This window comes from Pteronotus mesoamericanus, unplaced genomic scaffold, assembly GCF_021234165.1.
Source record: "Pteronotus mesoamericanus isolate MK-2021 breed Mesoamerican mustached bat unplaced genomic scaffold, CSHL_Meso_final scaffold_21, whole genome shotgun sequence".
NCBI classification, from domain to species: Eukaryota; Metazoa; Chordata; class Mammalia; order Chiroptera; family Mormoopidae; genus Pteronotus; species Pteronotus mesoamericanus.
This window is the reverse complement of record NW_026555310.1, coordinates 18316938-18330145: the sequence shown is the minus strand read 5'-3', so window position 1 is coordinate 18330145 and position 13208 is coordinate 18316938. Positions and strand designations below refer to the sequence as shown.

General features: G+C 38.9%; 1 protein-coding gene across 1 annotated transcript in view; it reads right to left on the bottom strand.

Annotated features, from left to right (window-relative positions):
* ITPR2 (inositol 1,4,5-trisphosphate receptor type 2) overlaps nucleotides 1-13208 on the bottom strand; it is a 434318-nt gene that overhangs the window by 317871 nt on the left and 103239 nt on the right. The window contains exon 9 of the mRNA XM_054591314.1: nucleotides 11953-12048. Coding sequence (XP_054447289.1) covers nucleotides 11953-12048 — 96 coding nt within the window. The remainder of the gene's footprint in view (nucleotides 1-11952; nucleotides 12049-13208) is intronic.

Sequence of the window (13208 nt, the reverse complement as noted above, 5' to 3'; positions counted from 1 at the left end):
AGTATAATATGAAAAGAAGTTAAGAAAGGAATCGTTAGTAAATATTAAAATTTAAAAGGTTACCTTGAAACTCGAGTTGCAGGCGACAGAATCTAAATGCCAAGTATACGGGCTTTATTTATATAAGACCACTTGACATCTTTGAACAAGTAAGAGCTGCCAATTCCACCTCCTCTAAGGAAGCATTCAAGAGTTCATTTTATACACCACAAAATCTGCCATTGACTAATAACTGAGACATCAGTTTTAAAAAACAGAGCAAAGCAAAGTTTTAATAATGATTCAAGATCATGCTCCACATGCTATGCATACAAGAAAAGAAAATTGAGCAAAAGAGGGACAATATATCAAGTATATACCAGCTAAGTGAGCCAATAATGCATGAGGACTATTGAAACAAACACACAAGAGTGCGTGTCTTCAGACTTGGGTTGCAAGGTTGCTGGGTTTTGGGTCACCCCAACCGGAAGGATAAGTTCTGCGCATGCGCTGGCTCCCACATTTCCATAACTCCTGCCTCCCACCTGACCACACGGTCCCAAAAAGATGCCTTTGATGTACTTAAAGAATGACTAGTTCAGAATTTGTAAAACAACAAATTCATGTTTTTCTCAAAATATCAAAGTGTCCGATTTGATGTAAATCAAATGTAAATCAGTCAGTGTATATAACACGTGACTTCAGGTCGTTAAAGTCACCATTGAAAAATATAAGGTTGGGAGTCTTCCTCAAAATGACACTTGGCTAGTATCTGTGAGGAATGTTCCTCCCAACTTATCACTAATTATAACAAAGGTAATGAAAAAAGCTAGAAGCAAAACAAAACAAAAATCTCCCAACTCATTGAAAACTAAGGCTGAAAAACAACCTACACCCCGAATCTTCAATGAATTGACGGTAATTATAGAGTGGCTAGTGCTGAGGGAGAGGCAGTTAACTCCTCAGTTTTTATCTCACGGCATATCCATGAAACGTTAACCTCACTTCAAGCCAGTGGCCATGTGGACATGATTAAAAGGATTCTTGCTATGGTTCCCACTAGTATTTGTCCACTGGCTCAGACCCAAATTATTTACCAACCAACAACAGAAGTTTTTCTCTATCCCTAAGAAGCTGCTGTTATGTTAGACTGAGCAGAAAATTGCCCAGTCCTCCCATCCACCGTCCTGTTACCTATCTCTATCTCCTCATGACCAGAGAGATGCAACAAAGCGCAGAAAACAATGCATAGAAAGTAGAGACACAGACAAAGGCAGCGGGCTTTCTGAGAAGCACTGCATGAACAAAGAGGAGAAAAGAGAAAGAACTGTGGCTGCTCTGTGCTGGAATTACACTGCATAATAATGCACGAATAGCAAAGGAATGGGAGAGGGGCGCAACTGCAACAGAAGCCAGGTAAGGAGAGTCAAGATCCTAGAACGGGGAACTACACTGGGAATGTGCCCTTTACTCTGCCTTGCACCTAAAATTTTAGAAAGAGGACTGAGAATTTAAAGAAGAAAAAAAAAGGAACTAAAGGACCATCCACCCAACACATCTGGTTCTACACAGAGCTCTGAAGATAATAAGGAAGGAGGGAAGGAAAAAAACACAAACATGAGGCTGATTGAAAAGTATGTTAGAAGAGGGTAAAATTCTTTCTCAGAGTTTTTCTGAATATTTTCTATGGTATGATGCAAAATAAATGTTCGGGAAAGGGTTTGGCATACTCAAAAAAGCACAAGTAAACATTGCTTCTATGAAAAGGCAACAGAATGGGATAATCAGCTAAAAATACAATATAAAAATAATAATATAAATAGTAAAACTGGTGGGTGGGGAATAGAGGGGGTTAGAAAATGGCAATGCAGCTCCTAGTTGCCTGTTAGTACTAGGCCAGTGCTTACGGAGAGGGGAGGCCAGCCTTCCCTTTTCTATGGAGACAGGCACCCCAGTTTCCTTAAATTGTCTTTAATTATGAATAAAAGAATTAGTTCCAAAATACTGTTATCTTGCTTTTGGAATTGAAGAATGAAAGGTAAAAAGCCAAAAAGATAGTTAATTAACCGGCCTCCAGTCTACTAATTAATCAACCTCAAAAAGACATACTTTTACTTTGAAACAATGGAAGTTCCAACCTAGTGCCCAGAAGGGATTTATTCAGCTCTTTCAGTCAAGTGTCACTGTTTTATAGTTTTTAATGTGTTTTCACTTTAAAGAATTTAGACTTTTAAATTTAAATCGTCCATACTAAAATTATATCCAAAAATATGCAATATGTTTAACTAAGGACATACTTTACGGTCATAGTTTATTCAGCAAGCATTAGAATAGTTGGTTGCAAACACTGTAAAGTAAATCATGTTGAAGCCATATCATATCCATAACTAAAATACATACAGAAGCAGGAATTAATGTACGTAAGTCAAACACAAAATCATTTATGCTCTGGGAAACATCACTCGTATTCCCCCCCAAAGACAATGTTACTTCTTAAAATTCAGTCTTCACATAGTTCACCCATTTAGGGTCACCCGGTTCAATCCCTAAGAGATTTCTGTGCAACTGGATTCCAGACTCTGATCTGTAGGGAAATACCATGGGCTGTAGTAAAGGTCACCTAACCCTCATGGAGCTCAGGGACCAAATCTGTAAAATGAGAAAAGTCTATGCCTAATCATACTAATTATATGTCATTAAATGTCACATCTTCATGTCTTTGGTAATAGTACTAAAGAAGGTGCTGTTCAGTTAGATTTTGCCTCATCCTGTGTCTCTCGGGCTACCATGTGTTTTTTAATAATTAATAAAAAGTTGCTGCTTCAGTGAATTTATTAAAGTGTTAATAATAGTAAGGAGGAGGAGGAGGTAGAGAGGAAGGAAGAGGATAAGGGGGAGGGGAAGAGAGAGAAGCCACCCAAATAAGTCTCTGGCTATATAAATTTACCCATTTTAACTAAAGGCCAAATAAATATATGCTTCAATACATGTTTTAATTATACTGTTCCTTTTTTCTCTAAATATAATAAGAACAGTAATTATTGATGTAAGTAGGCTAAGGATGAATCAAAGAAAATTTCTAAAAAAGAAAATAAAACACATAGTCATGTGGAAATACCTAAATCTTTTAGGACTTTAAAGAAAATATTTCCTTATGTTAAAAATAAATTATAAATCTGGCATTAGAGAAAAAGATCTAATATGCTATTCAATCATGCAGCCAATAAATATTAATAGAGCATCTATAACGGGAAAAGCACTGTGGTATATGGTATTTTAGCAAAGATATGGTCCCTGACCACAAGACCTTATAGTCTTGGAAGAGAAATAAGACATAAATACAGTTAGCCTTAATACAAAATAGAATGTGACAAGAGATATAAGATAGAAATGAATCATTTATAAATAATATAGGTCAGAAAAAGAAGGACTCTGTGGTAGGCAAATTTATTCAAGAAGAGATTCATGGAGAAGTAGCATCTGAGATGTCCTGAAGGGCAGGCAGAGTTGTAACTGGGCAGAGAACAGAAGAGGGAGTGAGGCAGACAGGTGGTGCAGGGGAGTGAGTGCCATGCGGGTGAGGACAGGAGACTTGCTCAGAGAAGATCCATAAATGTCACTTATAGAATATGTTTTATATGCTTTTAAAGGTTAATCATTTCCCCTTATGTTTCTCTTATTAGAAGGGAGTCTTAATCCCACCTCATGGAGGGGGCCCCCGGCACACATCAGGTGAGGTGCTGTGTGCAGACTCTCTGCCGGCCAGTGGCAGGGTTATTTGGAAGCCCGGGTCTGAAGGTCCCACGGCTACCTCTTTTAATTACACTAGCACGTGACTCCCTGCAGGCCAGTGGGGACTTTATGCCACAGATTAATGGGTTCGCATCTTCAGAAGGATTTTGAATATCTTTGGGAAAACATCTGTGGAAACAAGGCATTAAAAATCCTCAACTGGTAATGGTTAGTAGGAGATGAAGACAGAGGACAAAAGAGGCAGAGGAACCAAGTGCGGCGGTAGGTGAGGGCTGGTAGAGCACCAACAAAACTCATGAAGCTGAAATGAAAAGAACGTGGACACGGAAGATCTTCCAGAGGCAGAGTCAGCAGAATTCGATTGTGTAAACTGAGAGAGAAAAATATGTTTGTCATGACTCTCAGGTTTTTCAACCTGAACTAAGAAAATTCACTACTTTGCAGGGAAACAACTCAATCTCCGGTGTCTATATTGAGTTTCAGGGGCAGTGGGACATCGGGCGTCAAATTCACGGACCACTGCAGCCATGGGAGTGGGTGACGAGGAGAGGACACAAAGGACAAACACCCACTCCTAACCTTTGAAGGGGGTTCTCCCTTAAATGACCAAAGAGGACTAAAAGTAGTCACGCAGAGCATGTGACAAGTCAGAAGAGAAAAGTGGCAGGGGGAGGGGGAGGAGGTGAACATCTAGGCAGTGAAAGTCAGAACCGTACACAAGCAAACGAAAGACAACTGCGACTCCCACCTACACAATAAAAAGAAACAGGCCAAAATCTCACAAGGAAAGTGTCACTTTTTAATAATGGAATGTGTTTTAATCTATTATTGTTATGTAACAGGTTAAATTATATAATGACATTAAAATCATTAAATCATCATGTGTATATTTTTTAATGCCTATATATGTAGATTCCAATTACTGGCATTTCAGAGCAATTCTATTATTCCATTTGATAAATCTAAAAGAGAAGAGGAAAATAACATTTACTAAATGTTTATATGTGCCAGGCACAATTTATATTTTGACATATAATGTTTATTTGCTACATAAATGTTTGTGTGCAGAGGACCAGGTATGGATGTTCTACTCTATTCATGCATACACAAGCCCTGCCCTTCTCATATACAGTGGCTGTTACATTTGGTAGAGAGCTAAATATAGGAATATTTAAAATTACAGCCCTAATATTCATAAGATTCTGTGTCAGCATACAGGTTCTTGAATACTAAGTCTTTGACTAAAGCCAATGGCTATTGCGTAATTTGGAAATAAGTGTTTACTGCCATCTGGTGGAAGTTCTGCATACCTACAAACAAGTAAGCAAGTTGTCTTTAAAAAAGGCAATATAAAATCTTTAGAAGTAAAATTATTTTGCACTACTCAAATCTATCTTGTTTCGTCAAAAGTCACTGTTTAATAATATTCAAAGAAAGAAAATGCAGAAAGCAGCAGATCAGAAGTTGTGATACCTAATTTATGATTCCTCCCACAACTGTGGAGGAACTCTTTCCTGAGGCTCCCTTATTCTTATACTCAAAATAGGATAAAATTACTTTCTCCCTCACAGATATGGTTGTGGACTCTCCTGCACTAATAAGGTGGTAAGAGTAAAAGGTCCGTGGCAAACGCCATGAGTGTGCTGACAGCGGCCACATGTGCTGTTCATTCAAGGCAAACACCCGTGTCTGTTTTCCCTCTGCTCGTGTCACCTAATTACAGGTAGGGCGTGTGAGACTGGGCTCAGTTGGTGCGCGCATAGAGATTTGGGAAGAGTGATGTCCCCACGGAGACGTGGGAGCTCTGAGCCCTTTCCCTACACCTTGCTATACATCTCTTCTATCTTGCTCTTCACGAGTTACATATATATCCCTTTAAATAAGGTAATCAAGGAACTAAAATGTTTCTCTGAGTTCTGTAAGCCATTCTAACAAATTAATCAAATCCAAGGGGGAGGGTCCTGGGAACCTCCCATTTGTAGCTGGTGGATCAGGCTGGCATCTGAGGTGGAGCCGGTGGGGGACAGCCTCGTAGGGCTGAACCGTTAACCTGTGGAACCTGACGCCACCTCTGTGTCGGCTGTGTCAGAATAGGTTGGATTGTGGGACACCCAGCTGGTGCCCGAGAATTGCTGGTTTATGTGTAGGAAATCCCTCCCCACATTGAAAATTGGGGTCACAGGACACCCAAAATAGTACTGCCTTACACACAGTACAAAATCTAAACAGTATTTTGTTTTAAATCATTGTTCTAATTCCTAGATGTTCTTTACAATTCACCAAAATAGGTGATATTTTTAAATAGCTTGCAATTTATGTATTTTGTCTCTATAATTAGACTACAGAAACTTCAGCAGATGGAATGGTCTAATGTCCTTTGGATGGTGCCCCCATCACTTCTTCACAAACAATAGGCTTATTACATTTTTCTGAATATCTTAGCCACCCAGTAAGTTCTGGTTGAATACTATATTGTATTTAGGAAGTATAAGAAAATTTTTCAGTGCGTTTTCTCATTTCTGCTTAGATTTAAGGTGGCAGCCCTTTAAACTTACTGTGGTATTTAATCATGGCCACCTAAAGATGTTAATAATTTAAACATTACACAAACTCAGTTATTTCAGATGTATACATATGATGAAAACAATCGCAAAGGAGATCTCAATGTCCCTGTGATTGAGTTACTATCATTCTCCTCAAGAATATATTGCTAACTCTTAGAGGACAAGGACCAAATGTTAACCATCCTTGTTTTCTTCAAAATACCAAAATAGTGCTTACACCTAGTAGACAGTCAATAAATGATCATGTAATTTCAGTATAATGTAGACCTGGGTTTCTCAACATCAGCACTATTGACATTTTGGGCCAGATAATTCATTGTTACGGGAACTGTCCTGTACGTTGTAGGATGCTTAGCTGCATGGCCAGCCTCTTCCCACTGGATACAGTCACTCCCTCTCCCCAGCTGTGACAACAAAAGTGTCTCCAGACACTGCCAGGGGCAGCAGGCTCACTCTCCGTTAAGAACCACTGAAGCAATGCAAGTCTAGTATTCAGCTCAAATACTGCCATTTTCTGGTTTCTAAACTAGACAAAATAAATCACCTCTCTCAGCCAGGGTTTCCCTTTCTGTTAAATGAAGTGATTAGATTTCCAACCTGATAGTGTCCGTGATTCATCCATTCAGTCATCCAGTATTTACTGAATGTACATTAAATGTCAGGCACTGTCCTGGGCACAAGGTATGGAGTGGTGAGCCACTGAAATCCCCCCACATCCTTGATTAGTTATATGACTGATAAAGAAATACAAGCTCCAAATAATAATAGTAATCACTCCCTTGCATTTTCTCTCCCCTTCCTGACAAGGAAAGCAAAGTTATTTAATACTTAGTGAATTCCTTTTATGAGCAAAGTGCTGAATATTCCCTATCTTTTTTAATTCCAAAGTTATCCCATATGATATGTAATATCACCTTTTTTGTACACAAGGGAACTGAGGTTCCAAGAGGTTAAATAGTTGCTTCAAGTCAGAGGCTGTGAGCAGTAGACGCGAGATTGTTTCCCACTGCACTAGACTCTCTTTACCACCAATAGAGACACCACAAACTCAAAGGCAGTTCAAGAATTACATAATCCAATTTACCAGGAACACCTCAAGCACATGAGAGTAATATTTCAAATGATAGATAGGAAAGGCTGAGTGAAAACAGTGATACACTGGCAAATCCTGCCCCTTTGATGTGTATTTCCATGTAATACAAAAACAGCTCAGTTTTCACCCATCTTATTTTTTAAATCAACTTTATAAAAACCTGCCTAATAGGACTCTTCCTTTCCCTTTATTACTCTGTTTCTCTCTTTTCACAGCCATGATGTGAAAACTCAGTCTACACTCACATCCATTGCTGGTGTCCTGCATTCTGGCTTCCACTAAAAATGCTCCCAGTGAAGCCCCAAAGGACCATGTTCTCAACAAATGCTGTCGATACATTTTGTTCCTAACCTTTTGGACAGTACTGCCTCCTTTTTGAAACTCTTATCTTCGCTTGCTTGGCATTTGTGATTCAAATCTATCTGCTTTTCTAGTTGCTTTTCTGACTTCTCACGCTCCCAGTCTTTTGTCCTTCAAGGATGATGTTTCTCAGAAATCTTAATCACTCTCTTCGTACTCCTTGATGATCTCATTTTGGTTCAAGTCCTCAAAATTCCTTGAAGGTATCATACCTTTGTCTCCTATCTGGTTTTTCTGCCTCTAAATCCAGTCCTTCCCAGTTGCTTCACGAAGGCTCCAGGGCATCGGTGTCCCTGTGGTTACAGAAACATTCCACGTCCACAGCATCTGATACCTGTGTGCTATTGAGCGACCTGAAATGTCACCAGTGTGCCTGAGAAGCCGACGTTCCAATTTTGCTAAATTTTAATAGTACTTATTTTCCTTTAAATAGCGAACAGTGTGAATCCGGAGTGTTCTTTAAACACAGATTTATTTGGAACACAGCTTTTTCAAGATAAACCCATTCTCCTTAGCTTAATACGTGGGGCCTGAAAAAGTCAGCTGCCCTCCATGTCTGGCCCCACCACTCTCCTCCCACCTCCTACGACTGCTTTCAAACTCACACACATCCCGCAGTCTGCCACACATATGTATCACACTTACGAAATTAGTTTGTACCACACCCCACGCCTCCTTCCCTGAGCACGCTTTCCCTCTCTTCCCCATCCGGCTACTCTTCCACCAAGGAGCTGCTCCACTGGCCTCCTCACCGTTCCTTGGGCCTCCCTGGCACCTCTCCCAAAGGTGCACTGTGCTCTCCAGAAGCCACCACGATCCACGCTGCTACAACATGTTTATCTCACTGTACAGGGAGCTCCTTGAGGGCAAAAATTCGATTATTCTAATGATATCACTGGTATCTACCAACTATTTGCAAATGGCTGCCCAATACCAACGTCAAAGGTAGCTACTAGGATCAACTTCAAACTTCATCCCTGTTACTAATTAGATCACATTCAAACCCTTCATTCAGAATCTTCCAGCCAAGGGATCTGTCCCACAATAAGTCCGTTCAGAACACTTTTCTTTTAGCTGGCCTCTCTTTTTACATCGTCTACACATGATTTAGACATTCTTCATCTCTCTCCGTGTCTCCTTGGCAATTTCTACAAGGATTGCCCCTTTATTTCTCTGCCATCTGGGTTTATTACTTTTGTTGAGAACCATGGAAAAGTTCACCCCAACCAAGAGCCTTCCCTGGCTAATCTCAAACTAACCCAACTCCACCTGCACGCACCAGCAGCTCTGCATGCCCTGGCTTGCTGATAATCCTGTGTCATTTCTTGCCTGCTGTCTTCTGAACTAGTCAGTCAATTCTTTAAGGGCAAAGCCTGACTCCTCTGCTTCCTTCTTTCCCCGCAGCATTCTCTACCATGCTGTGCATTTATCGGGCACTTAGAAAACATATTAAAGGATGTATGAAATCTTAAAGATGTCAAGTTTGCTTTTTCTATAAATTCCAAAATAATTACTCTTAACTCTTGCATTTTCAACACCTCAATATGTGTCTTAATTTTTAAGTAGCATCTAGATATTAAAATAAAACTGAAGAGTAAAGTAAATAAAAGCCATGGAGCTTTTTATCTCATAAGAAGGAGAGTATAATATAATTTTTTAAAAAAAATACTGCTAGAAAGGCACAGCCCACAATGCTGGGAACTCCGTATTCTACCGCAGTGACAGGAATAATGTTTTGAAATTAAAGACCTGGGCACCTTTAAAAACCAAAATGATAAAACGTTAATCACTGTTTTTCAACTCTCACAGGCTAGTTTCTACCAGCTGTGGAGTCAGAATCGAAAATCAGTGTTTTATCAAGTGATAGTGACTACCATCGCTGTGACGGCGACACCTGTGGACACGTGCACACCAGCAGGATGAGCATCGGAGAGATGGCTGGGCCACGATCTTGCCTGAATGGGGCTGACACATGAAGTATAAAACCCCAGCTAACGGATGTCAGCACTTTGAAACTATAGTTTCTCTTTTGATATTAGAATACTACACAGAAGCACCCATTCCGTTATACTACTTAGATGCTTAGTTTTTAATCTTCAGATATGTACTTAATGTTTAATTCTCCTTCCCTACTTTACTAATACTACTTTAGGTAACATCGAAAGAAGATCCCATCCTCTTTCGATGTTACCTAAAGTAGTGTTGTGTTACCTTATGTGTTACAGGTCAAGGAAGAGATCCTATAAACACATCAGACCTTAACATGGACAAAATAGCATGTGGCATTTAAAGTTGTGTTCTCTAGAAATACAACAAAAAAGCAGTCTTTCAAATTCTTGTAAGGGCATGAACTGCTTTCTACTTTTCAATGTTTAGTGAATTCAGTTATATATTGAGGTCACGGATCTTCATTAAAGTTAATAAACAATTTACTTAATAATATAATCATTTGAATGTATCAAATGTTACAAGATTTAATTACAGAAATTAACAAGGAAAACTAACAGCGTGTAATTATATCATTTTTCTAGATGTCAGTAGCTGAAATAGCCTTTGACTGAAAAGTGAATTAAGAAAAATTACCACTAACATAAGAGCCAAGGGAATTTTAATCCTAATTTATCTTTTATAAGACATTTAGTGGCCTTTTCCAATTCTTACTTTAGACAAAATTTTCTGCCTTACTACTACCTAATTTTGTTTCAGAGGGTTACTTTTCAAAACCCTTCAAAACATTTACAATGTAACTAGCCCACAAATTGCAAAGCTGTATTTCCTTTACTTGAGTAAATTCATAAATATGAATCAAGTATTTATAAAAGTAGCAATAATCCCTGTTTATCATATAATAAATGTAATCGTGCTGGTATAACTTACTGGATGCTTACCATGAGCCACACACTGTGTCAAGCACTTCACCTCATTTAATTCTTTTAATAATCTTATTATATAAATATTGTGATTATCCCTCCTTTCCAAGGGAGGATATTGAAGCTTAGAAAAATTAATTTACCCAAATGTGGTTCCAAATGCCCATCTGATACAAATCCCTAAATTCTTCTTCTATCAGCTTATAGAAGTCTGAATAGCTTATTTTTAGAATGAATGAAGCAATATAATCACCAAATACTTTCTAAGATCCAAGTACTGTCCTAGGTTCTGAGGAAAGAGTGGTGATGTTATTTAAAAAAAAAAAAAAGGAAAGAAAAGAAATCCTTGTATTAAGTGAACATACATTCTGACAGAGAAATACAATATGTATGCATAATCTAGAGTGCACAATAAATCAGACAGTGGCAAACACTATGAAGAAAATTATCGCAGATGAATAGGATGGAGAGGGTCATGGGTTGGGTGCTAACTTGGACAGGGGTCAGCATGTCTATAGACATTTCCTGTTTCTCACACCTTTTTCTCATGGACTCTCCATCCCCACTTCCTTACCTTCCCTCAAATCCAAAACCAAAGTTAGATAAGTAATATTGACAATTCTAAGGCCAAATTCTGGTTGCAAATCCCAGAAGATTTAAGTTGAAAAAAAGAAACAGCGTTAAGGAGAGTAGAATGAATGGATATTTTTCTATATCTAAAAAAATATATTTTCAAAATTACTTTCCAATTAGATAACCAAACTTTAATCAAATCATTTCTAAAATGTGTTTTACCTCTACTCACCCTTCATATATATCCATTTTCAACATGCTTTTAATAGAGAAAGAAAAGACCTTACGTGTTTTTACCATTTCTATTGACAGTTTTTTGGACAGTTCTGTGTCTCAGGAAGAAAAGCCCTTCTTCGCCAATGGTCTGAACAATAAAAGCCACCCAACAGTGCAAGACTGGCCGCTTAAGATAAATCTGAAACTCCCTGGACTCTACTACAACAGCAACGACTAATCACCCCTCCAACGCAGACGTTGTGAAAGGGTGAAACTCCACGGGGGATTGGAGAACCTTACAGTAAACCAAGCCCCAGGCTATTGTTGTTTAAGACAAAGATTATTGTAAGACTTCAGTTAGTATTGACATTTTAAGAAAAACTTATCTGTCAACCCAGACCATGATAGGTAATTGTGAAACTTGTATAATGTCCCAAATTTGGACTTGCTCCTACAAATATAATATTTTTTAGAAAACCTAACTGCCTATTTCACTATTTCAGAGTCAGAGATTTAACAGTAGTACTACATTCATTCGTCTTACCTCTGCTGCTAAATAGTTTCCAGTTGCGAGATGTTTAAATCTGAACAAGCTGTTCCACTGTCCTGCACCCCCACGACATGGGTCATGATGAACCACCTACAGACAAAAAGAGCAATGACAATAATAGCTAAAAGATATTGATGTACCCGGCAAGCAGATGCCAACAGTTTATACAGAGTGCCTGCCTATTAATGCTCACTTGGCAAATCTAATATGTTTTCATAAGAGGACAAGGCAGAAAAACAAAATTCCCCATAAATGAACAAAGCACGTAACAGTAAACTCACTGTTCATGCATTATAGCTGCAAAGGCAGCTCTATTCCAAAAGACATTTTCCCAGACCCAACATGGAAATGTGGTGGGGTTTTCCCCCATTTGTTATTCAAACACTCATTCAAAAGGCAGTATTAAAAACCTATGATATGCCAGTTAATCTTCTATACAGTAGGGACACAGCAATAAATAAGACTAGAGCTTTCAGTGAATAAGATTTGGTAAGTGCCAGAGGAAGTAAACAGAGGTCATGATCAAGGAGCGAAGGAAGGCTACCTTAGACATGATGACCAGCATGGACAACCAGCATATGACAATACATGCACACAGCATGAGGACATGATGTGTGAGCTGAACCCAGAGGCTAAGACTGAGACAGTCATGCGGAGAGGTTGAAAGAGATCATCGCGGGCCGAGAGAACCACAGATGCCCAGGCCTGGAGGTCTGGGCTAACTTAATTCCTGGCCCTTTCTTTTCTATTTTTCTTTTTTTATAAATTTAATCTTCAATATTTTTTTTCCATTACCGTTTAGTCCCCTTATACCTCTCACCAGCCCCAGCAATCATCACACTGTTGTCCCTGTCCATGAGTCCTTTTTCCTTTTTGCTTGATCCCTCCACCCCCAAATCTCCCCCCCACCCCACAAGCTATCATCTGCTCTCATCTGAGTCTGTTTCTGTTTTGCTTAATTCAGTTTGTTCCTTAAACTCCACAGGAGTGAAACCATATGGTATTTGTCTTTCTCTGACTGGCTGATTTCACTAGCATAATGTTCTCCCCGTCCATCCGTAAGTGTTACAAAGGGTAAAATTTCTTTTTTATGGCCAAGGAGTATTCCATTGTGTAAATGTCCCATAGTTGTTTTATCCACTCATCTGCTGATGGACACTTGGGCTGCTTCCATATCTTGGTAATCGCAAATAACGCTGCAATGAACATTAGGGTGCTTATCTTCCTTCAAATTAGTATTTTGGGTTCCT